At 28.6% G+C, this 25,057-nt stretch overlaps 4 protein-coding genes across 4 annotated transcripts; 1 reads left to right on the forward strand and 3 right to left on the reverse strand.

The window, feature by feature from the left end:
* The first annotated feature begins 1,643 nt into the window (after positions 1-1,643).
* On the forward strand, positions 1,644-4,291 carry LOC124913745 (protein AUXIN SIGNALING F-BOX 2). Its single transcript, XM_047454162.1, has 3 exons — positions 1,644-2,691; positions 2,778-3,273; positions 3,347-4,291. Exons 1-3 carry the CDS (start codon positions 2,183-2,185, stop codon positions 4,148-4,150), a joined length of 1,809 nt encoding a protein of 602 aa, XP_047310118.1. The 5' UTR covers positions 1,644-2,182; the 3' UTR covers positions 4,151-4,291.
* A 241-nt stretch (positions 4,292-4,532) lies between these two features.
* LOC124913746 (translocon-associated protein subunit beta-like) lies at positions 4,533-6,480 on the reverse strand. Its single transcript, XM_047454163.1, has 6 exons — positions 6,257-6,480; positions 5,466-5,564; positions 5,276-5,384; positions 5,121-5,192; positions 4,992-4,997; positions 4,533-4,895 (listed from the first exon to the last, which is right to left on the reverse strand). The coding sequence occupies exons 1-6, from the start codon at positions 6,436-6,438 to the stop codon at positions 4,776-4,778; spliced, it is 588 nt and encodes a 195-aa protein (XP_047310119.1). The 5' UTR covers positions 6,439-6,480; the 3' UTR covers positions 4,533-4,775.
* A 699-nt stretch (positions 6,481-7,179) lies between these two features.
* LOC124914726 (probable inactive shikimate kinase like 1, chloroplastic) lies at positions 7,180-8,959 on the reverse strand. Its single transcript, XM_047455326.1, has 10 exons — positions 8,681-8,959; positions 8,553-8,599; positions 8,383-8,437; positions 8,225-8,297; positions 8,070-8,133; positions 7,916-7,998; positions 7,753-7,831; positions 7,609-7,678; positions 7,467-7,531; positions 7,180-7,389 (listed from the first exon to the last, which is right to left on the reverse strand). The coding sequence occupies exons 1-10, from the start codon at positions 8,892-8,894 to the stop codon at positions 7,321-7,323; spliced, it is 819 nt and encodes a 272-aa protein (XP_047311282.1). The 5' UTR covers positions 8,895-8,959; the 3' UTR covers positions 7,180-7,320.
* A 3,773-nt stretch (positions 8,960-12,732) lies between these two features.
* On the reverse strand, positions 12,733-13,766 carry LOC124916489 (NAC domain-containing protein 83-like). Its single transcript, XM_047457211.1, has 3 exons — positions 13,552-13,766; positions 13,207-13,466; positions 12,733-13,122 (listed from the first exon to the last, which is right to left on the reverse strand). The coding sequence occupies exons 1-3, from the start codon at positions 13,730-13,732 to the stop codon at positions 12,943-12,945; spliced, it is 621 nt and encodes a 206-aa protein (XP_047313167.1). The 5' UTR covers positions 13,733-13,766; the 3' UTR covers positions 12,733-12,942.
* Between the last annotated feature and the right edge of the window lie 11,291 nt (positions 13,767-25,057).

Here is a 25,057-nt window from a genome sequence, read left to right on the forward strand (position 1 = left end):
CTTATAATTTAATTATTGGGACCGTAACCACTCCCTCAAGGTCATCACACATGATTGCATATTATTATTATTATTCAAATTTCAATTAAATCAATTTATCAATTATTTATTTATTTAAAAAGTTAACATAAACTCAATTTAAAATTTAAAATTTAAAATGATGAATTCTTAATTTTCAGATCACTTAAATATTATTCAGTTGTTTCAGTCTTAAAAAAACAATTAATAAAACCAATCTAATGAAAATAATTGTAATATTTTGTTTCATTGGAGATTGTATTTTGATTCCCATCAAGTACAAATTATTATTTACTTATTATTGTCAGATTTCGTATATCAAGTAAGTACTAATAACATAAACAATAAATTATTTTAAAAAAATTAGGGCTTGTTGCATACTAATTTATAAATTTATTAAAAACTTATTTATAAATTTATTAAAAACTTATGATTGATTATAATTTTAAGAAAATTAATTTATTTATAAAAGATTTAAAATGTATTAATATATAATAAAAAATATATTATAAAAATAAAAGATACTTTTGTAGTTGATTATGATTTTAAGAAAATTAAGTTTTTTATAAAAAATTTAAAATGTATTAATATATAATAAAAAAAAGATACTTTTGTATTGAGATTAACGAAAAATGAAATAATAATTTTTTTATTAAGTTAAATTATTTAAAAAATCTCAATACAACAAGGTTTGGACCAAGGTTTAGATTTTGGTGGTAACTTAATTAAAAAAAATATTTTTTTAAAAAAATATTTAAAATATTATAATATATAATAAAAAATATTTTAGTATTTTAATTAATAAATTAAGTGATATAAATATCATACATAAACAAAATAGATAAAGATACATTTAATTATAATTAAATTAAAAAAATAAAATAAAATAAATGTTAATAATTATTTGTCAATCATTATTTATTTTGACATTCATTTGGTTTAGAAATAAACTCATTTAATCTTTAATTTAGTTTATACTTAGTTTATTTGTTTTAATTTATTTTCATATAAGTTTAATATAATTCAATTTATTTATATAAGGTTAATATAATTCAACTTATACTCAATTTATGGTAACTTAATTAAAAAAAACTGCATTAACTTATTAGATAAAAATTTTAAATACTATTACGAGCAAATATTTTTATCTTATAAACTGAATCAAATGGACCACAACTCATTAATCAATATAATTAAATACCTATAATTAACAAATAAAAATAAAATTTATTTTATGACTATATAAAATATTTGTTTATATATAAAAAAAACTTATTTTTTTTCAAAATCTCCACCGATATATCAATTTAACCCATAAACATGAAAATGGCATCACTCACTCTCACATGGGATGTTAGCGCGTATTGTGTAGACGCGGGTTAAAAATATCAACGTCATGGCTTCATTGTAATTTTGTTAAATATGGATGACAATTTCATAACTTTAGGAGGTTTCAGGGGTATATCCGGAACACAAAAAAGTAATTATCAACGGTGTAGATTTGATCATAAACGCAGGTGAAGGCCAACTCTACTACTATGGGGAGTAGAGGAGTAGAATCATGGTCAGGTTGGTGCTTAACCATGGTTGAGTCTGTCTGCTAAGCTTCAGTGTACTACTCTCTCTTTTCTCTGACCTCTGCTAAGTAACGTCATTGGAGGAAGAGAAAAAAATAGATCTTTTTTTAGTTTCTCTGTGATTGTGTAGTAGTTCGTCTCTTTACCCTTTACCCTTTATCCGTTTTATTAGCTCAGATTGAAGTATTATTGTTAGTGGAATGGAATTCAGATACAATTGACTCTGTTTGAAGCTTTTGAATTTTCCTTTCCTTTCCTCTCTCCGCAATCATCACTTTTTGATTGAAGATCATGGCTTTGCTGGACTGTTTCTGCATCTCCTTTATCCAATAGTAATACCTCACTAACCCTTTTCTTTCTTTCCTTTTACCTCTCAGATCAAACATGAAAGATTCGATTTTTCTGTGTTTGTAGTCTCAATATCCACTAAGTTTATAGATCCGCTTCAAGTATTAGATTTACTTTCTGTTCGAAAATGGGTTTTCAGGATCTGCTTTGATACTGCATCTCTGTTAAGATTCTCCTAGTTTTCGCTGCTTCATCTCCAATCTCCCTCTTTTGTGCTATCGGGTTTATTACAACTGGTCATGGCCTCAAAAAAACGAGATTTACAGTCTTTTAGTGAGATTTGTATGTGTACGGGGATGAATTATTTTCCTGACGAGGTTCTGGAGCACATATTCGACTTCTTGGAGTCGCATCGGGACCGAAACGCCGTATCTCTAGTATGTAAGTCATGGTGTAGGGTGGAAGGGTTCAGCAGGGAGAGGGTTTTCATAGGGAACTGTTATGCGGTCAGTCCGGAGAGGACGATCTTGAGGTTTCCTAGGTTTAAGTCTTTAACGTTAAAAGGTAAGCCTCATTTTGCTGATTTCAATCTGGTTCCTCATGATTGGGGAGGATTTGTTTACCCTTGGATTGAGGCTATGGCCAAGAGTAGGGTGAATCTGGAGGAACTGAGATTGAAGAGGATGGTGGTGTCTGATGAGAGTCTTGAACTGCTTTCTAAAGCTTTTGTAAATTTGAAGGCTTTGATTTTAGTTAGTTGTGAGGGCTTCACAACTGATGGCCTTGCTGCCATTGCTTCCAATTGCAGGTATACATAATAAAATGATTCTATGAACTTGATTTGTTTATCTTTTTGCTGTTTTCGTATAAATTGGGATGTAATTGTTGTTTCAGATTTCTGAGAGAGTTAGATCTACATGAGAATGATGTTGAGGATGTTAGAGGGCAATGGCTAAATTGCTTTCCTGAGAGCTGCACATCTCTTGTTTCGTTGAACTTTGCATGTTTAAAGGGAGAAGTGAATTTGGCAGCTCTAGAGAGACTAGTAACAAGGTGCCGGAATCTCACAAGTCTGAGATTGAATCATTCGGTGCCTATTGACAGTCTTGAGAAGATTTTGATGCGAGCACCACAACTGGTTGACCTAGGAACAGGTGGTTTCGTTTATGATCCGGATTCTGAGATGTGCCAGAAATTGAAGACTACTATCCAGAAATGCAAATCTATAAGGAGCTTGTCAGGTTTTGTTGAAGTTGCACCTGGTTGCTTGTCCACTGTTTATGTGATTTGCAAGAACCTGACCACACTCAATTTGAGTTATGCTCCTGGAATCCATAGCAACGATCTCATCGACATTATTCACCACTGTGGCAAATTACAGCGTTTATGGGTAGGAGCTTGTTTGAGAATAGAAACTTATTTGATTTTGTTTGAAATAATCTGATTTTTTTGATTTCCCTCAGATTTTGGATTGCATTGGAGATAAGGGTCTAGCAGTTGTGGCTTCAACATGCAAGGAGCTGCAGGAACTGAGAGTTTTCCCATCTGATTTACATGGTGTGGGTGATGTAGTAACAGAGGAAGGTTTAGTTGCAATCTCAGCGGGCTGCCCTGAACTTCAATCGATATTATACTTTTGTCAGCAAATGACAAATGCTGCCCTGAAGACAGTTGCAAAGAACTGTCCTAATTTCACCCGTTTTCGTCTCTGTATCCTTGACCCAACCAAACCTGACCCTACGACAATGGATCCGCTCGATGAAGGTTTCGGAGCGATAGTTCAATCTTGCAAAGGCCTCAAAAGGTTGTCACTCTCGGGACTTCTAACTGACAAGGTGTTCCTCTATATCGGGATGTATGCTGAGCAATTAGAAATGCTTTCAATTGCATTTGCTGGGGATAGTGATAAGGGAATGATGCATGTTCTAAATGGATGTAAGAAGCTAAAGAAGCTTGAAATTAGGGATAGCCCATTTGGGAACGGTGCACTTTTGAGGGACGTGGGGAAGTATGAAACAATGCGATCCCTTTGGATGTCGTCTTGTGAAGTTACACTTGGAGGATGCAAGGCTTTGGCAGAGATGATGCCGAGGCTGAATGTTGAGATTATAAACGAGAATGATGATCGGATTGTGGAGTGTGACCAGAGAGTTGAGAAGATGTATTTGTATCGGACTTTGGTTGGGCCTAGGACTGATGCCCCTGATTTTGTTTGGACGGTTCCGAATGATAAAGGCCTTTCAACCTGCTTAGCCCGCGATAACTAGTGTTTTTTTTATTGTTTAAGTTTGTGGTTATTTAATGTTTTAGGAGAAACTGTGTACCTTTGTATGTGAAATGTGAATTTAACTTGAAAACTGAGATGGTCTTATTGTTCATTTTATTTATTATGATCCTTGTTTCTGCCAGGAAAATATGATTGAGCCAATTGAGTAAGTTATTTTACATGAATCATTAATTTGAAAACAATATTGTCCTAAGAAACAGGCATTTGATTGTTTATTAACGGTCTAAGATTTGTTGCATAATTAGATAACATTATTCTAAAGTCAACCAATAATTACCTCAAAGAACTTCAATCCATATCTCAAAGAACTTCAATCCATTTGGTTGTACAATTATTATAAAAATAAAACACTCAAAACATGAAAAAAAAAAATTTACTACTTAAAAAGTTGAAACCATCATAATTATGTAAGTTATAGCAACCCAAAATGAGTAAAATTGTGCTTCTTTAGTAACTAATTATAACAAAAGCTTTAACGAAACCACATACAAAATGTCTAAACACAACACAAACGGAAAAAAACTTCTAAAAGAAGGGCCGCGATTTAACTTATCAGAAAGTGGATCTCATCTCAAAGTCCTAAACGAAGGAGAACAGCAAATTCACTAGCGCTTCTTTTTGCTTCCTTTAGCACCACCAGACTTTGATGGAGTCACAATCAGGTATACAAATAAACCCACAAAAGAGATCACCGAAATCAAAGACCCGTACTTAGCCAACAATCTCTGCAAGATTAGCAAAGTGAACAATGTTAAGAAAGTTAAACCCTAAACCAATATTGTAACGAGAAGAAAAAAACTGTATTAATAAGAAGCACCAACCTTAGCCTGGAAAATAGCATCACCCAAAGAAATATCATGCATAAAACAATAAAAAGAAGAGAGTAAGTTTAATGAGATTGTATGTTAGTAGTTACCCGATAATCAATTTAAGAGAAAACAGAATCTTACCCAATCAAACTTCTTTTCTGGAGGTCTGTCAGCAAGGATTTCCAAAGGCAGAATAGGCGTAGAGTATGCCTCCTGAAAGAAACATAATATATTAACATGGGCATTCTATTATAAGGATTTGAGGTGTAAACAATAAACCAATAATGCAGCCAGACCTGTAGAGCAGCCTTAGTTGGAATTCGGAATGTGATGACAGCAGGAGCACTGTAAAATACTGTTTGTGTCTTCGACTCCAATTCAAAAACATGTGATACAAGAGCACCACTGCCATGTATGAAATCAGATCATAAGATAATTAAATTAGTTAAAACTGTTAAAAGCAAAATGCTGGGTTTTAGATCTTACGCATCAAGACGTTCCCATGAAATTGAAGTATTGCCAGAGACAATATCAAAGATCTCTTTGGACCAACCATCATCAGAAAGGCTTACATCGTATGCCGCACTGAGAGAGTTGAAAGAAACAATGTTAATAATGTAATTACAATGTAAATTGTCTTGTGAGTTGTGACTCAAATTTCTGTTTAACAATTAATCTTAATCAATAGAACAATGATCGTTGAATTGAAAAGCTTCATGTCAAAACTAAAAATAAATCATTTTGAGTGTTTGATTAAGATCGAAGAAGGCGAAATCAATCAATTAAACAGTTTTGATATCTTCAGACTATACAATTCAGATGGTAGAGTCTCGCAACATGCATGGATCTTCTGATATAGTAAGACCAATTCCTAATTTCTCAGATCTAGAATGAGAATAAAAGTCAATCTTACAATAATTAATATATAAACAGGCAGCTAGATGCAGAAGAAAAACCTCTGATAAATCACATTTGCAATTGATGACTTGTCCTCCAAAAGATCTCAATAGAAGGTCTAGAATTCAGAAATTCCACGAGATCGAACAAATTATACAGCAAAGATGGTTCGATCGTAGTTAGGATCTTCCGATATAACATAATTGGACAATTGAGAACCAAAATGAGCTCAATTAGGTAAGAAAAACTTCAACAAGATGCATTCATTTCTGATTCATGATTCATTGACCATATTTAATCAAGATGCCGGATACATGCAGATAATGCGCATATCAAAGATCTGAAAAAACATAAAAAGATAAGGATCCAAGAGCACATACACGGATCCTTGGTTGTAGATGTCGATGGAGACGGAGACTCGTTCAACGCCGGTCTTTAGCCTAGTAAGAGAGGCTTTCTTGTGAGCTACGATGAACGGAGCATCGGAGCTAGCTAGAGCCAGAGAGGAGATGAGGAGAGATACAAACACGTAGATCAAGCAGTTCGTGATCGACATCGCCATTGTTGAACGATCAGTTCAGACTGATCGATGAGGGTTTTATTCTATTTGGCTGGAGATGATCAGCATTCAGCAGATTTAGTAATTGGGCCGGTAATAATGGGCTTATATTTCATTGACCCCAATTATATATTTTCGGGCCTTTAACAGTTGATTATTACTTATTTTAAGAGACCTTTAAGCCCAACATACTGGAGGAAAGAGATCCAATTGACTGAATCGATGGTAGAAAATTTACAATCATGTGTCCAGCTAATTTAATTGGTTGAAAAAAAAAAAATTTAACTTTTTTTTTCCAATTAATAATGATGTGAATGTTACTTTCTTATTCTCTTTAAAAAAAATTCTTTTATCACTCCTTTTTATAAATATTATATATATAAATTAATAAATTAGTAATGTTATATATTTAATTGTGTTATTAAAACGTTACTAACAGTACAATTAGATTCAAATCCATTGGAAGAATTAAAATTGCCATGATACTATATTTTATAAGTGTTCCAAAGTTATAATACTCCAAAATTAGATACAAATTACAAAGTAAAAAAGGAAAAATGCTCCATATAAGATATAAATATACATTTTTTGAATTTGTTGACTTGGGTTGGGTGTCTATATATGTTGATAGTTTATTCTAAATAATAAATTTTAATTAAAATAAATAATAATAATAAATTTTGGTAACTTTATTTAATTTTGTCCTAATTTGAAGACATTTATACAAAAAGAACAAATATGTTATAGAATTTGTCAACCTTTTTACTGAAAACTTAAAAACATGTTGCATATTACTTATCTTGGTGTTTAGCAAATCTGAAACAAATACAGACTTAATCCACAACTAGAAAACATCAACCAGACCAAACAGTTCAAATTGAGATCTCAAAATGGCCTCGCAGCTGCTTCCATCAATTTCTTCGATCTCATTAGTCTCTCTATCTCCTTGAAAGCCTGCAATGTCTCACGAACTTCACATCAGTTTCTAACATACTAATCAACCAGCAATATAAATTTATAATTGCTTTTACCTCGAGAATCATGTCTTCTTTGGTTACTAATCCATAATCATCATAACCCAACTTAGAAGCCACCTCTGCCCAAAACAATAGAATGTTATAACAACTCGAAAAGGAAAAACATTTAAAAGACAAGAGAAATGACTGAAATTACTCTGGAGAGAAACTGTTGCATCGGCTGTAGCATATCCACTTTTCATCTCTTGATATAGTTTCATCAAAACCTAATCAATAATAGGCAAGGGTGGGTGGTCTAATCCAAATTGATACAAGTACTAAATGTAGAACAAACAAATACCTCTTCATCATCATCTCTAGTTGCTATCATCTCTAAAGGAACATCGATCCATATTGATATCCCGTATCTCAACAATCCCCTTAAAATGGTTTCAATGCCAAATCAAATTATTAGAAATGACTGACATACTTTCTGTAATTGTTCAAAAGAAGACTGTACATACAGATTTGTCACACTTCCAACAGCACCATCTCCAGCACAGACAACCAGCCGACCCATGGATGACAATTGCTTTAGAACTTCAGTCTGATATTACATTATAGTTAATCAATTAGTTCAAAAAATAACTCGACAGTTGAAATAAATGCAGAAAATACCTCTGATTCGCTAAATCCCTCTTCAGATGATTCACCACCAACTGCTTGCTCCACTAAACTATCACTAAACATGGATTCATCCAGATAGAACAATAATCAAGTGAATTCAGAACAGATAGCTCTTAATTTCACATGAAATTTAACTAAACACATGCCTGTCAAAATAATAATATCGCAGTCCATCCGCTAAAAGTTCCCCGATTGAAGTTTTGATGTCACAATTCATTCCTTATCATGTTAAACAAAGAACAGTTATACTTCCACATGAAGAAGAGGGAATTATTACTACTAATGATGAAGCCAACAAGCTTACCAAGAAGAAAGATAGTTGTTCCCTTGAGTTCAGAAGATATCTCTGCTGCCTTCTTCTGAATCAAGACTGAATTGTTAAATCAACCCTTTAAACCATATGGATTTTTATACCATCCCCATAATCATAATTCCACATTCATAGACTAATTATAATGGTCGAAATAAACTCACCTTCACTTCTAGCAAAGGATCAACTTCAACAACATTTATCCCAGAACCTAAGAAATATACAATTACAGTACTTCAGAATCTTTAAAACTTGAAATCATAAAAGTTCAATGGAGAGTAGATGAACTTACTGGTAAATGAAGTATCGTCTGGTTGGGAGAATACGGGAAAGAATTTAGGGGTGAGATAAGGAGATGAAGATTGAAGATGCCTGTGAAATCGAGGGAAAGTAGAATTGATAGAAGTAGAAGCATATGAATAGTAAGATAGAGATGAGCCGATAGCAGAAGAACATAGAGATGGTCGGGGAAATTGGAAATGAAGACCCGCCCTGAGACTTTCCATTATCCCTTCCCCTCCTTGTTGATGTTGCCTCTGCAACTGGCTCACAGTCGCAGGATGAATATGAAATTAAATTCGGAGCAAAAATAATAAGAAGAAAAGCTTTTATTTATTTTTATTCAAAACAAAAACTTAAAGGGTCAAAATGTTTTTATTATGAGAAATATTTAGACATGTTTTTTATCTTTATCATTTCTATCCCTCACTTTCACTCCTATTTTCAATAGACTAAGTCTGTCTTTTAAAAATAAAATATTTCATGTTTTAATTAATAATTTAAATAACATGTATAAAATCTTCTTATTATACTTGTAAATTTGTACATTTTTCTATTTATCGATTTGTAAAAAATTTCTATATTTGTGTCTATTGAAATTTTGGACATTTTTTATTTTAAATTTTATAATTTGAGCTTTTTAGGGTTAAATTTATATAAATTAAAGTTTTCTCTTAACTATTTCAAACGTCGTTAACTTACCATTTACGTGATATTTATAAATCAATAAATAAATAGAATATTGATGTCACTAATTTAACTTTAAGGTTTTAGCGAATTTAGAGTTTTGACTAGAGATGTAGTGAAGTACCTATTTCTTAACCGATTTTTATTTTACTATTCGATCCGACCCCGATGAGTATCTCTATTTGTATCACATTCTTGATTTGTCGGGTACCAATCATCGACATGTACCATATTACCCGATTAAATGTGTAAGATTTTAGATGTTAAAAAAAAGAAATACAACTTTATTAAATCATATATAATTTTAAAACTAATGATATCAAAATAAATAAATACAAAATTAAAATATTATTTACATACATATTTTTGTTGTAGTTGAAAAATATATATTATTAGAAAAAATAATGTGAAAATAAAGAGTGAAAAATAGAAAAGCACCATTTTATTATTAATAAAGGTGAATATCAATAGTCTTATAGAAAATATTTTAGTTTAGGTAAAGTGTATATAAGTATAAAAAATTATTGTAATAATGATAATGATTAAGAATTTAAAAAATCATGTCAACAAAAAAAAATCATATAAATTATATATTAATATTAATATGATTAGGTATAATTAAAAAAAAAGTGACTTAAAAAACCAAAATATCAATAATTCGATTTTATTTGGAAGCGCTATATGTTTAAGTATAGTCCAATGGACTCTAACAGTGTATAATGTTAGTTCTCCTTAATTAATTTTTTTTAGAACTTGTATTTGTATTCAACAAAATTTATAATTAATTTTGAATATCTTCTCTTGTATTTTAAATAATAATCTAATATTGACATTTGATATTATAAAACTGACTAAATTTATTAATTTTTAGTATGATAATTAAGTTTTTCCGTCAAATTGAGTTCCTCAACTAAGTTCGCTCTTCTTAGACAATGTTATTTTTAAAGGAGAATTTAAAATAAATTTAGAACATAATTTAAGTGATGAACATATTTGTTTGACATAGACAAAAACAACTACACAAACATACAAATACAGAAATTTTGAAGGAATTCAACAATAGTTTATTATGTAGTAGTAAAGAACAATTTCTATTTTATAGAGATGTTGGAGCCCATCCAAAAAGACGCCGGAATTGGATTGTTGCTGAAGGAGGATGGGCGCCCACGTATGCGTATATGATAAGATTGATGAGTATGAAAAAAGTTGCTAAATTTTGTTTTTATTGAAAAGAATAATATTCTTTCATATATATGGGTTAGTTCCCTTTTAATATGCATTTTCTTACTTGGAATCTCAAAAATATTGTGATTGACATAGTGCCTAATTAATTGTCATTGTCAACCCATTTTCATATAAAAAAAGTGAAGAAAATAAAATTATTGTCCTAATTTTAGTTAAAAAATTATTTAATATGAGAATTAACTCATAACTAAATAAAAATTCTTATATTAAAAAATTATTTGTTATGAGATTTGAATTCATAATTAAATAAACAAGTATTTTACATACTTTTATGTTAAAGAAATTAATAGATTTAACTAAAAAAATTTATATTTCTTGTTTAAACGGGTTGCTCTAGCTCATTGATAGAGTTGGATAATGAGTTGGATCCTCACGAACCGACACGATCCAACACAATATTAGTACGTAACGACACGATACGATACAATATTATTTCACTTGGGTCGTGGGCTGGACACGACACAAGCACGAGACGACACGAACGTGACACGATTACGAGTTTATATAATCATAACACGATCACGAGTCGGACACAACACGAGTATAGACACGACATACACACGAATATACACACGAAACGATATAAACACAACTAATCACATGACCTAAATTACTCAACTTTATATTGGCATTCATTTCTTCGAAAATTTATCATCTCTCCAAATGAATTAATCTTTAACAGTTGCATGCACGTTGTAGATACTTAAATTATCCAATAATGGATGTGGAGATTCCGCCGTAGGACAATGTGACTGAAGAAGAGATTCAACCTTCCTTAGGTTGAAGAAGAGACTAGACCTGATGCAACCATAAGTTGAAGAAGAGATGAGACATGATGAAGAAGAGATTCAACCACGGGTTGAAGGAGAGGTGGTAGGAGAGATCATTTCCTCTCAGATCACACATCCTTCTTCCCTGAGAACTTGTAAGAATCTCCCAAGAAAGCCAAATGAATGGAAGGCCAACCTCTTCATCATTGGTATTTCTTTCTTTCTATCTATTTAAAATATTGTTTTATATATATATATATATATTTTTATTTCTCTTTAAATTTAATTATAGTTTTCGAGATATTTAGTAGAATAATTATAGTTTCTATATGGTAATACATTTGGAGACATTTCACACGACCAAGTTTAACTTCGAGGAAGAAAGGGCTTTCAATGGAGTGGGCTTGCTAAGTATACCTTAAGGCTAACCCTGTTAATCGTGTTTGACTCGAGAACTTCGTGTCAAACTTTCAATTGTCGTGTCGTGCCATATTGAGATTTGTTTTCATGTGCGTCGTGTCGTATTTTGACCCGTTCAAAATATCATGAACTCACACGCTCATTTGTGGCATGATAACTCGTATTTACAAATTTATTCATAACGTGCTAACTCGTACTTAAATTTGTATTTGTGTCGTGCCATATTGAGATTTGTTTTCATGTGCGTTGTGTCGTATCTTGACCCTTTCAAAATATCATGAACTCACGGGCTCATTCGTGGTATGTTAACTCGTATTTAAGAATTTATTCATGACGTGCTAACTCGTGCTTAAATTCGTATTCGTGTCGATTTCTGTGCAGACTCATACTCATGTCGAGACAGTATTCGTGTTGTGTTCAACCCGCTACCGAGTATCGTGTTCGTACTATGTTAATATTGTGTACCCAATTCGTTGCTCATATCCCGTCATGACTTGATATCCCACCTCAACAAATTTATAAGTTTTGAATGATAATATAATTTAATACCTTAATTTAAAAAATATATATAAGGTTTGTATTAAAAAAAACTTAGATTAATTTTATTTGAAAAGAATGAGTATCTTTTAGGAGCTCCTCTCCTTTTATAAATTCTATTCTCTTTGAATTTATTCCTATTTTTCTCTTTTGTTACAGGGTTTAGAAAAAAAGGATACATTTAATTTTTTTTTAACCGGACAGGTAAATTCTTTTATATTTGTTCATTATTAAACTTATTCTCTTAATTATTATTGTATAAAGTTATTACAAAATTGCTTATTTAGACTCAATAATCAACAATACTAGCCCCTTAGTTGTATATGCAACTTAATGCCCTCTTTTTTGTTTTTTTCCGTAAATTGTTATTGTCTTCAGGATTAAAATATTGAAAAATTAAACCCAGCCAAATAACTGCCATGTCATTAATCCACTGAAATTAAACAAACCCATGTAAGGAGACAAAACCAGATACAAGGAATAAAGAACGACAATTTAATTTAGAGATGTAGACATGAATGATATCTTTTTCTTTATTTTTCCATTTGTTAGAAAGACATCTATAGAAATCTGGACTAGTAAAACAGTAGATAGACATGGAATACTCTCTTTTATCTTAAAAACAAGATTTGGTTTCTTCCCCATCATCTGATTCCTCACAAGTGATCACACTTGAACATGGAGACGAGGTTGTTTGTGGTGGAAGAGGAGGACAAATCCTGTACCTATTATTACATTTTACCCTGTTTTTCTTCTTATAAATCCTGTATACTTTCCATTCACCACCCCCTGGTTTCTGCAATATAACCAAATTAATCCATGACCCATGAAGATTTCTTCATCAAATAAACAAAAAGAAGAAAACTAAAACTAAACGAACCTGGATAGAGTTGTTCGAAAGTTTGATTTCATGCATGACCCATGAAGATTTGAGTCCATCAGAGTTCTTCCCATGAAAGAAAGTCATCGTCTTTCTCACCCCAATTACTTCCCTCCCCTTCTTGCCAAAAACAAAAACATGTTTCTCCTTCCCAGAAACTTTCCAGAAACCAGACCCATCACTAATTCTTACCTTCTTCCCGTTACAAGTAGTTCCTTCTCTTCCTCTGCTGAAGAAATACTTCGTCTCCTCCAAATCCCCTGGGAAATTCATTAAATTCAAAGAGAAATCACCCTTCCATTCCAAATTGATTAAATGGGATATCTGGTAATTACTAATTAGTACCTGGCAAGTCCCACGGGCTAGAACTGAAAACTTCAACGTCAGGAATGACAGAGACAGGCAGTGGAAGAGACATAGCCTTGCGATTAAGGTAGTGAACGATGAGTTCATCATCTGTCGGACGGAAACGGAAGCCGATAGGTAAATTTACTCCGTTTGTAACAAAGAAACCGGATTTCTCCATTTTTCAAGAATCTGCCTCGTTAGAGAGATTAAGGTTAGATGGTTTGAATTGAGGAAATGGATTATATATATATATATTGAGAAAAAGACATAAAAAGTGAAAGACAAGGTCAGAGAGATTGACTCTTCGAACTCCATCTTTGACCCTATATAGAGGTTTAGGGTTTAGTCGGAACCGAGTGAAAAACACATCTAACGGCTATAAGAATTTCCTGGTCAATAAGCATGTGACTAATCTAGCGCCGCGTGGCCAGATCGATATTCACTACCATTTGTCTTTCTTCGGAGTTCAGACACAAGCAGTGTGAAACTGAATAAAATATTAGTCACGTGTTATTAGTTTTCATTAAAAATATAATCATATAACATACCGAGTAATTTTATTTTATTTTTGTTAATTGTAATTAAAGTGAAGAGTACTAGTTAATATAATGTTGTAAAACAGGGTAGGGAGAGGACAGATGTATTATTGTGGAAAAGGAAGATAATAAAGACAAAAATGGACCCAGCATAAATGTATGTCGACAAATTGTACTATAATGTTAGACGATGGAAGAGGAGAGTGTACGTTTGTTTCGTGAGGCCGTGTCAAACCATCCATATACGGCATCAAAATAGCCCCACACCCTTAAAATTCACTTTACTATTATATATGTGCTCTCTTTCAAATAAATAAAACTATATGCTGTAGAAGAAACCTTACAAAATGTAAAAAATGATTAAAAAATTAGAAGATGAAAACATAAAAGAGAATCCAATGCACTCAATTACTAAAATATCATTCAAAATATGTTCAATATGAGATAAATCAGGGAGAATTCAAAAATGGAATACCATCTCAACTATTATCTATGATGATATTGGTTAAATAACAAAAAAAAAATGAATAAAAGAAATCACCGAAATAGTGACCTTCAATGAATTTTGTTAAACACATCTTCTTAAAACAATTAAATTGTATACTTATGTGTTAAAGTTTATCACAGAGGACTTTATTACATGATATATTGAATTATCATTTGGTTCAAAAAGAAAATATTAAAAAAATTAATTTTGGAATTGAAGAGAGAAAAAATGTGAAAACTATGTAATATATTAGTCGTGAAAATGAATAAAGAAATACATATGGTTGAGATTAACTATTTGATATGATAGGTCAATTAAAAAATTGAATATTTTTCTTAGTATTATTTTATAATTTTCTAAATATATTAAATAATTAATATTTAATTATAAATTGAATTAAAATTCACGAAATACATATGGTTGAGATTAACTATTTGATAGGTCAGTTAAAAAATTGAATATTTTTCTTAAGCGGTGCTTGGTTCAAATAAAGGAATGAGAATAGGATTGTAATTGATAGATGTGTGAAATTAGAATGAGTATGATTGATAGAAATATAGTGTTTGGTTAAGAGTTTTAATCATTCTCATTCCCATTGATAATGTTTGGATTTATAAGGGAAAAATTATAAATATAATTTTGTTATTAAAATTATGATTAACATTTTTTTTATTAAATTAAAAATATAAAATATTATTAATTTTATAATATAATTGTTTAAAATATATAAATTATTTAAGTGACATAATTTAATAAAATATAAACATTTAATATTTTATTATATTAATTATATTTTTTCAAAATAAAAATAAAAATATTTATAAAAAAAATGTTGAATATTTCAATTTTTACTAATTATAAATAAATAATTATCTATTAAATATAAATAATATAAGACAAAGTCTTTCAAATATTATATAATAATGATAGATAAATACATTTAAATTAAATATAATATTTTATTTAATAATATATTATAAAATGGTATAACTTTTTAATAATATTTTTTGTAAAAATATTTCATATTTAATTTTTTAAATTTTTATATAAAATTGCTATTTTATTTTTAGTTTTATATTTTAATTTTATTATTAATATATAATATTTAAAATTAATTATATAAAATTAATTATATTATTATTAGTTATTGTAATCATTACTAAAATTTTATTTTAAATAATTTCTTAATATTATTTAAATAATTGAAATTATTTATTTTATAAATAAATAAAAAATTAATATTATGTTAATTATAAAATAACGTATAATATAATTATAAAAAATATATATATATAATATTATAATTATAATTATGAGAGAGAGAAAATATGAGAGTGGAGATAATGGGAGAGAAAGTGTATCGCTCCGGAATGGAATGGGATTCATTCTTCCCAATTTAGAGAGGATTGGATGATTCCTGAGTATCCGGAAATCAAATCAATATCCTGGAATAAAAACCACCAACCAAATAACTCTTTCATTCCATTTCCCATTCCTGAGTAGAAAAACCACATACCAAACATGTCCTAGTATTATTTTATAATTTTCTAAATATATTAAATAATTAACATTTAATTATAAATTAAATTAAAATTCACCCGTAATACACATCTGAATTGAGTGAATTTCATTTGATTTTATTTATTTAGTATCATATTTTAAATTCATTAATGAAATTAATTTAATTTTAAATTCTAAAATAAATATAAAATATCATGAGATTGAAAAAACCTTACAAAGTATTAAACAAATGAAAAGAATGCTAATTTTTCAAGTTATTAGGACTTTATTTATAAAATATTAATTTTGCAGGGATAAAATATGTTAATATTTAAATGATAGTTGATGGCTAAAAGTCATTCATTATAAAAAAAAAGACTTATTAAGACAAAAACCAAAAATATAAATTATAATTAATGTGGTCATACAATACTATTACAATAAAAAAAACAAATAAACCAGCCAGCAACAACATTTTATGTCTCAAAACACATAATGATGTATTTTCCCGACTTAACCGTCCACGTACTAGCAAAACTGGTTCGGCCTGGTCCCGATAAACAGTTCATTCAACATACATCCATAGAGACAACATAATATCATGTATCATTCCATCCCTTTGTAAATTCAAATGAAAGGATAGAGATAAATACAATCTTTTTATATTATAACCCAAAATAATTATATTAAATTGAGTCCACAAAAAAAATATGTTTTGCAGTGCTCTTTTCAACTGAAATAGCATTAAAATAAGTATTTATTAACTAATTTAGTTGTAATATAATCTGCAACATTACATAAATCAAATGCTCAAGAACGGAGCCAGGATTTAAAGTCTACCCGAGCTAAAAATTTTTAAAAAACAATTATATAACACAATAATAAAAATCTCTATATGATTTAAAATCTACCCCGAATTTACTATGGAAGTTGGGATTTACGATGTTTACAAATATAATATCATTAATAGTAAAATATGAGTATGTACTTGAATTAAATATTCTCTCAATATAGATGATCATCAATATAGATAATCATGGAATTTATGAGAAAGTCTTCTCCCATTTTATTACGATATTATTGCGGAAAATGCTTTCATTCCGTCCGTAGTTGGTGTTAGAACATGTAGAGTTAAAACTAAACGAGGTAACTTCTCAATCGAATGATATTGTTCAAACTTGAAGAATATAAAAATATTTACAAATACACAAAAACTATAAAATTGAAGTATGCAAACCTGGTGAGAGATTAATTTCAATATAAACTGATAATTTTAGTCTCACAAATTATAGGAACCTAATAATCAGAGAGAAAAAAAATTTAAAATTTTAAACTAATATTTATAGATATATTTTTAATTAGTCTAAATAAATTATATATAACTTAAAGGTGGGTGGGTCAACAGATTTAAGTAGGAATGAGTAAATTAGAGACTATTTTGTATTAAAAATCTATTATATATGATTGAATTTAAGAATAAATAAATTAGTATTTTGTTTAATTAGAAATAAATATATTAGTATTAATGGTTGTTTGTTAAGAAATTAATAAATAAGAATTTTATTTAACTAGGAATAAATATATTATATAGTATATTAGGACGAGGTAAACTGGGCCTCGGGCTTGACTCTTCGTATCCTAATTAATAAGTTTAGAAATTATTTAATTAGGAATATATATAGTATAAGGTGGATGAATCCCACCGGGCTGGAGCCCTGTAACCCTAAGGATGAGCTCCGCCCCTGTAAATGCTATTATCGGTAAATGTTATTACGAAGTTGCAGATAATCTATATTGTCACTCTTTCTATAGTTATATTTGTAACTAGAATTTAACCATTTTTATTTATATATATATATATATATATATATATATATATATATTGAAACTAATATTTAAAACATTATTTAGATAGTAGATTTTATTAATGTTATTTTTGTATTTTACAACTTATTTTATAATAATTATTATAATACTAATTTATTAATGACTTATTTTATTAATGACTTATTTATTAATAATTTGTTTAATAATGATTTTTTTTTTGAACAAAAAAAATTGTATTAATATTTATGTTGATAAAAATATTTTTTAAAAATATTTAAAATTATTATTACAGCATGATTTACATTAATTTATTTATATTTTACTAATGTAATAAATTAGTCAAATGTTCTACAACTATGTTTACTATCATTTCATATATCTTAATAATAAATATAACAATTTTAAATATAACATATTTTACCAAGCAATTATATATTTTAAATATATTAATTAATTTTCAAATTTCTCTCGTAATATCATTTGTAATTAATATCTATTTTTTAATATTTTATTAATTTCATTTACTGCTATATATTTTATAATATATATAATTTATATTTTAATTTTAACACTAACTTTAGTCATTTAATTTATAATATTATTTACATAATTTACATTATATATTTAAGTTTTCTTACAATTAGTTTATTAATAAGTATTACAATATCTTTGACAATTCATATAAATGTATTCATAAAATTTTATCAATTATTTTAGCTATTTGTTTATGTTACATAATTGACCATCAATATTTAAATTATAAATTTAAAAATATTTACAATAAGTTTATCAATTTGTTCTACAACATATTTTTATAATCTATATAAATTTGTTTATAAAAATTTATCAATATTTTAACTATATGTTCTGTAACATAATTTATAATATTTTTAATTTTTGCAAAATATTACCTTCTGTAAAATATTTTGCAATTAATATATATTTTTTACCTACAATATTAGTTCAACATAATTTATAATTTATACCAAAAAAATATATATTTATAAACTTCACTAATATCTTTAATCACTTTTTGTGCAATATAGTTTTCAATATTTAGATGGCATTTTTTTATTTTTTGAATTAATTTAATAACTGATTTGTCAACATTTTTGTAATTAATATTTATTTTATAATTCCCCAAAAAAAATATTTATAGAATTTTATCAATACATTTAGCAATTTCATTTTCAATATTTTATGCAATAATTATATTTTATTATTTTTTTTATTAGTTTTGCAATAGAATATTGAGAAATAATATTATAATTTTTAAAATTTTAATTTATTTGTATATAATTATATGCTTCTAATTACAATTAGTAATTCAATATAAAAGAAATAATCCAATAATATTCATATATATAATAAATATCCAAATAATAAAACAACCCACAAAAGTTACATTTATATATTTTTGAACCCTTCATACTTCAAAATACTGCATTCACACCATCATATCATTTCTACATAATTGACAAATTACCAAAATAAATAATAGATAGTTAACTTCACATTTCAAAATACCACAATCACACTATCATTGTCACATAATTGCCTAATTATAACAAAAATAAGCAGCAAAATCATAAATAATTAAGTTCAAAATAAACCAACAATAATTAATCATTAAAATTAAACATAATAGATAATAAAATATTTTTTAGCAAATCTTCACTCCTGTAAACAAAACCATAAATACATTAGAATTCATATATAATTAATTAATGCAATACAATATAAAATAATCTATAATTGATTAATCTTATCTTAACAACATCAAAACTACTAAAAGTTATCTTAAATAACTTTATTTAAAATATATTCCTCAAATTAAATTAAACTAAATACAATAAATAAATAAATATATATATATATAAACCAAATACAATATACAAACTACTTACTTCTATAATTGTCTTGAAACCATGAATTTTTCCTCTCAAGAATGTTTTGAAAGTGCATGCTAAGGGTATCAATTTGTAACTGCAAATCATTCTTCTCTTTTCATTGCATTCTTTTAAAATGACACAACTTATTCTTGAAAAGACACAACTTGTTTAGATGAATGTTCTTGATTTAATTTCAAGATTCTAATAGCAAATCTTCAAATTTTCACCTATGTAATTAAACAAAACCATAAATACATTAGAATTCATATATAATTTTTTAATTAATGCAATACAATATAGAATAATCTATAATTGATTAATCTTATCTTAACAACATCAAAACTACTCAAAGTTATCTTAAATAAATTCATTTAACATATATTCCTGCAAAATTAAACCAAATACAATAAATAAAAATATATATATATATATATATATATATATATATATATATATATATATATATATATTAACCAAATACAATATACAAACGACTTACCTTCTATAATTGTCTTTGAACACTACAAAAATAAGGTTAAAATGTGACACTAGTCATTGCGATTGAATTTTCATTTAAAGTGACACTTTACAACTTGTTCAGCGACATAAGTAACCTTACCCATAAAATTTGTGACATTTCACAAATCAGTCGTATAATAGACGTGGCTAACTTTACAACTCAAGTTACCATTTATTCTGCGATAGACTTTGGAATTATTTATTATTAATAAAAGTTGCGACTTGTTATTTATTTATCTGAATATTTTAAAATAGTAGTAAAACAATTTTTATTTATAAAGCAATAAATTTGTTATTTATTGGAAATTTTTATTTTGGGAGATAAAACTTTTGTTGAGAATACCGATTGATTTTTTTATAAAATGAGTTTCCAATATAGAATTAGCATTATTAAGTAGAATATTTTTTTCGACTATAATTTATAGATATGAGAATTTATAATAATTTTTAGCGATAAAAATTAAAATGAATAAATTTCCTTCACGAATTATATTTACCATTACTTTTGTTTTAAAAATTGTAATGAAAAGATAAAAGACACTAATTGGAATTGCCTGATTCATTCAGAAATATAGTTAGCGATGGTTTTGCAAGAAACCCGTAGCAATTGATTTTGTGTGAATCCCTTAGCGATTGATTTTGCAAAAATTCCCTAGTGATTAATTTTCCAAGATCTATATTTAATTTCTCCTTTGCGTTCATTGTTGATATTTTAATTACAAAAATAAGAATATTAAGTAAATATTAGTTTTAATTCTATGTTATTTCCCTGTTTTAAAAATATTAGAATTCACAAAATGCCAATATATATAATACCTATAACCTTATATCCCATAAATTAATAGATATAATACTAAATCAACATTAACCATTCAACAAAATCATTAAAGGTAAGCATTCATAAGTTGTTCCATCCATATTACAATATGTTTAAACATTTTAAATGTATTTGGTTTACAAAAAACACAAAATAGCAGTTTCAATTTCTCTTGAACCTTTAACTTTTTGTGTAAATGAAGCACACTTCATTGTACTTGTGTTAATACCAAGTCTCCCTGCATACATAAAACACAATATTCTTACATATTGAACACAAATAATTTGTCAAAGTAAACTTACCAATTAGCATATAGACCAAGTGTATAAATATATATGCACTTACTTGTATCAAAAAACTATCAAATGCACATCCAAAATATTTCACATAGCATTTGCTTTAATTCTCTTTCAAACCTATAATATAAGATAACCCACAATAACACAACTATTTAGATATTCTAATAAATTACATTTAAACTTTCCCAAAACATAACCAGTTTCAGAATTTCATAACACAATTAATGAACTTATGTTTTGAAATTTCATTGAAACTGATATTTGGTAATATATAAATTGTAATTAAGTATATTATAATTCTATATTCATACTGTCATATATAAATGTATAGAGAAATTACATACCTGCTACTTTTCTTGGATTAATGAAAAACTACCGGTTAAAGGTTGACCCGAGTTCTCATACAATCGGTATATCATTTCAAACTTCTCGTTCAGTTTCTCAAATTTAATGTCACGCTCTTTGTTCTCTTGTGTAAGAGTTTCCTGTTTGAAATTCAAATAAGTAATTTTTTCATCTTGATCCATAATCTTTTTGTCTTGAGCTATAATCTTTTCCTCTTGAGCTATAATCTTTTCTTCCTGAGCTATAATCTTTTCATCCTGGGTTGCGATTATCGCTTCTTTTTCGTCATTCCATTTCTTTAGTTGAGAAACCTCCAAAGATAGCACATTGTTGGATGGACCCACATCCCAAGATCTACTCTTCCCAACGTATCCAACTCCAAATACTCTTCCATTCGTTGGACCTCCAACAGCGTCTACCCATAGTTCTTAATCTGTTTTCTTTTCCCCTTCCTCCATAGTATCTTGCTTTTTTTTAAATCCTCATAGGTTTCCTATAATAAAGATATCGTGTTACACATAATTATTAGCATGTCGAGAATTTAGATTGAATACTTTTATTTAATATATTTAATAGATTTTTTTAACACAAATCGTCGCTTCCTCAGCTCTCTTTCCACTTCAATCTCCCTTTTTTTCTGGTGTGTTTTTCGGAAAACCTCCAAGACAGTGGGTTGCCTTTTAAGTTCAATTGCCTACATGAAATATAATTTAAACACATTTAGAGTGAATGACTATTTCAGCTACAAATTTGAAATATAGAAAATGTTACCCACCAATCTTTTTCGATGTTCATTGACATTTATCGATTCCCCATAGTATGTTGCTCCCCCATCGTCCGTGTACTTCCTTCTATAAGTCTGGACCTTTGTACACTTCTCTATGTATTTCTTGTTCATGAAATTAATTTTCATTATCTCCCAATCTTCGATTGTCACATGGGAGGGCTTCTTTATATGGACCTTCGCCCTATTCACAAAATTTCGAATCTTTGCACTAGCTTTCTTTTTAAACAGTTTGTTAACAACATGTTCCAGTGTTTGCTCCCATTGGAATTTATTCTACACAAACAATCCACATTTTATAAATGATTATCACATACACTCATTGGAATGAAACATTTCTAATAATTGAGAAGACTTTATTTGTAACTAATCGCAAATTCCGCCCACCAAATGTCCTTTATGTATTGAGGGACCTTGTTCCAGTTAAAATATGGACTCCTCCAATAACCAATAATAATTTGGTTGATATCCTTTGTCAAAACTGCATGATTAGTTAAATCATAATAATTATAATGATATAAAATTTTGTTTGAATATACATAAATGAGGTTAACGGAAAACAAAACATTCACTTTTTCCCATTGATAGTTATGTAAGGCTCAAGTTTACTGTATCTTCTTCACTCCCGTGCGTAGGTAATTCTACAATGTCTTGTTCTTTATCATCTGATTCTAGTTGCGTTAAGTCAGTGTCAACTTGTGTCTCAAGTACTGTTGTACAATTGTCATTTTTTAGTTGACTTTCAAATCCTTCAGAGTTAATCAACTAGAAGGTTGGTTGAGACCTTACTTTTTGTTGCCTTGACGACTGCCCCATCTTTGTTCTCTTCTGGGGCACAATTGATTTTTGCGTCTGATTGTTGTTCACGACTGTTGGGGCCTTCTTGTTGTTGTTCAATGTAGTATCTACACTTGATTTGTTGCTGACATTTTTAGGTGTCTTAGTCCTCATGATCACGGGTGTAGTATCTACGTTTGGATTGTTGTTTGCTGGGGCCTTATTAGGTTGGTTGACAATTGACACAACTTTCAACTTCTTACTTGGCTGTTTAGTGATTGTACTCTTTGAGTTAATATTTTCAGTTATAGTGTCTGTCATTAGAGCATTAGAGCTGTGTGGGTTCCCCTTTGTACTGATGTTCTGCTTTTTGGAAATAGTGGGTAGTCTTTGCACTCGGTTGACTTCTTTACTAGGAGCTTGCATTTGTTGTACATGTTTTCCTTTTTGTACTACTTTCCTTTTACTAATGGGTGCCTCATCCGATTGAATTTTGTCCAACTGATGACTTCTAGCACTTGTTATCGGATCCTTTCCTTTTGAGGTTTTAGATATCTTTGAATACTTTTGCAGTACATCTTCTCCTTCATCAACCATTTCTAACTCCAAGTCAGTATTTGTATTTTTTTAAAACTGTTTTAGATTCTGTTTTAACTTCTGGTTCCCAATTAGAATCCTCTTCTTTTTCTTCTAGAATTATATGCTTTTTCCTTTTAAGACTATGATTCATCCCACTATTATTTATAAAACCTGTCCAAGTTAATTAAGAAATTGTTATAGACAACATAAACATTAATAAAGTATTTTTTAAGATCATATATTGTTCAATTCCATATATATGCAGCAATTGATGTAAATGAAACTAACATAGTAGATAAGTAATCATATAAATACAAATTTAAATTAGATACAGAAGTATTGGACATGTTTTTTAAATTAATCAGAAGCAATTCATCTAAAAGTCATCAACATGATAAAGTATGTATAAGTGGAAGTACAATAAAGCTTGGTATTAATATTCTACTACTTAATCAATAAATTACTCATCATTTTGCTTCAGTAGTGTCTATCATTGGTAACAATCATTAATCCTAATTTATAGATAATTACTCTTTTGAAGATGCAAATGCTAGATAAGACCTTGATGCTTGAAATTTTTTTTTGTGTTAGTTTCATACAAACACTGACATACATATATATTATTTATTTAAGAATCTTCTCACATATCCAGATGTTCTACTTAGATATATTTAGCTTTTATGGAGGTCTCATTTAAACAATTAAAGAAACATAGATGAAAGGTCAAGAGAAATAAAGAAACCCTAATCTTTGTCTCGTATCATATTTCTACTAGGGAACTAATTAAAATAAATATGGAACCTTTGAAACCCTAATATTTGTCTCACAACATAGCTTTGTTGCTATAGTATTGTAAAACTTAATGATGTTCTATTGATTAATATTAAACCATCTCTTACAGAGGAGAGAAATATAGTAGTACATAGACTAAATACAAAATTATAATGAACGATTGTTATAGAAAGAATGAGATTATTTACCTTGTTTCGTTATTTCATTCCTCGCTCACTCATTTTCGCCGGTCTGATCCTAATGTGTCTCTGGGTTGAGGTTTGATTTGTTGATAGGAGTCGAACCATATAATTTTTTCCTCTCATGAATGTTTTGGAAGTGCATGCTAAGGGTATCAATTTGTAACTGC

The sequence above is a fragment of the Impatiens glandulifera genome, chromosome 9 (assembly GCF_907164915.1).
Source record: "Impatiens glandulifera chromosome 9, dImpGla2.1, whole genome shotgun sequence".
Taxonomy (NCBI): Eukaryota; Viridiplantae; Streptophyta; class Magnoliopsida; order Ericales; family Balsaminaceae; genus Impatiens; species Impatiens glandulifera.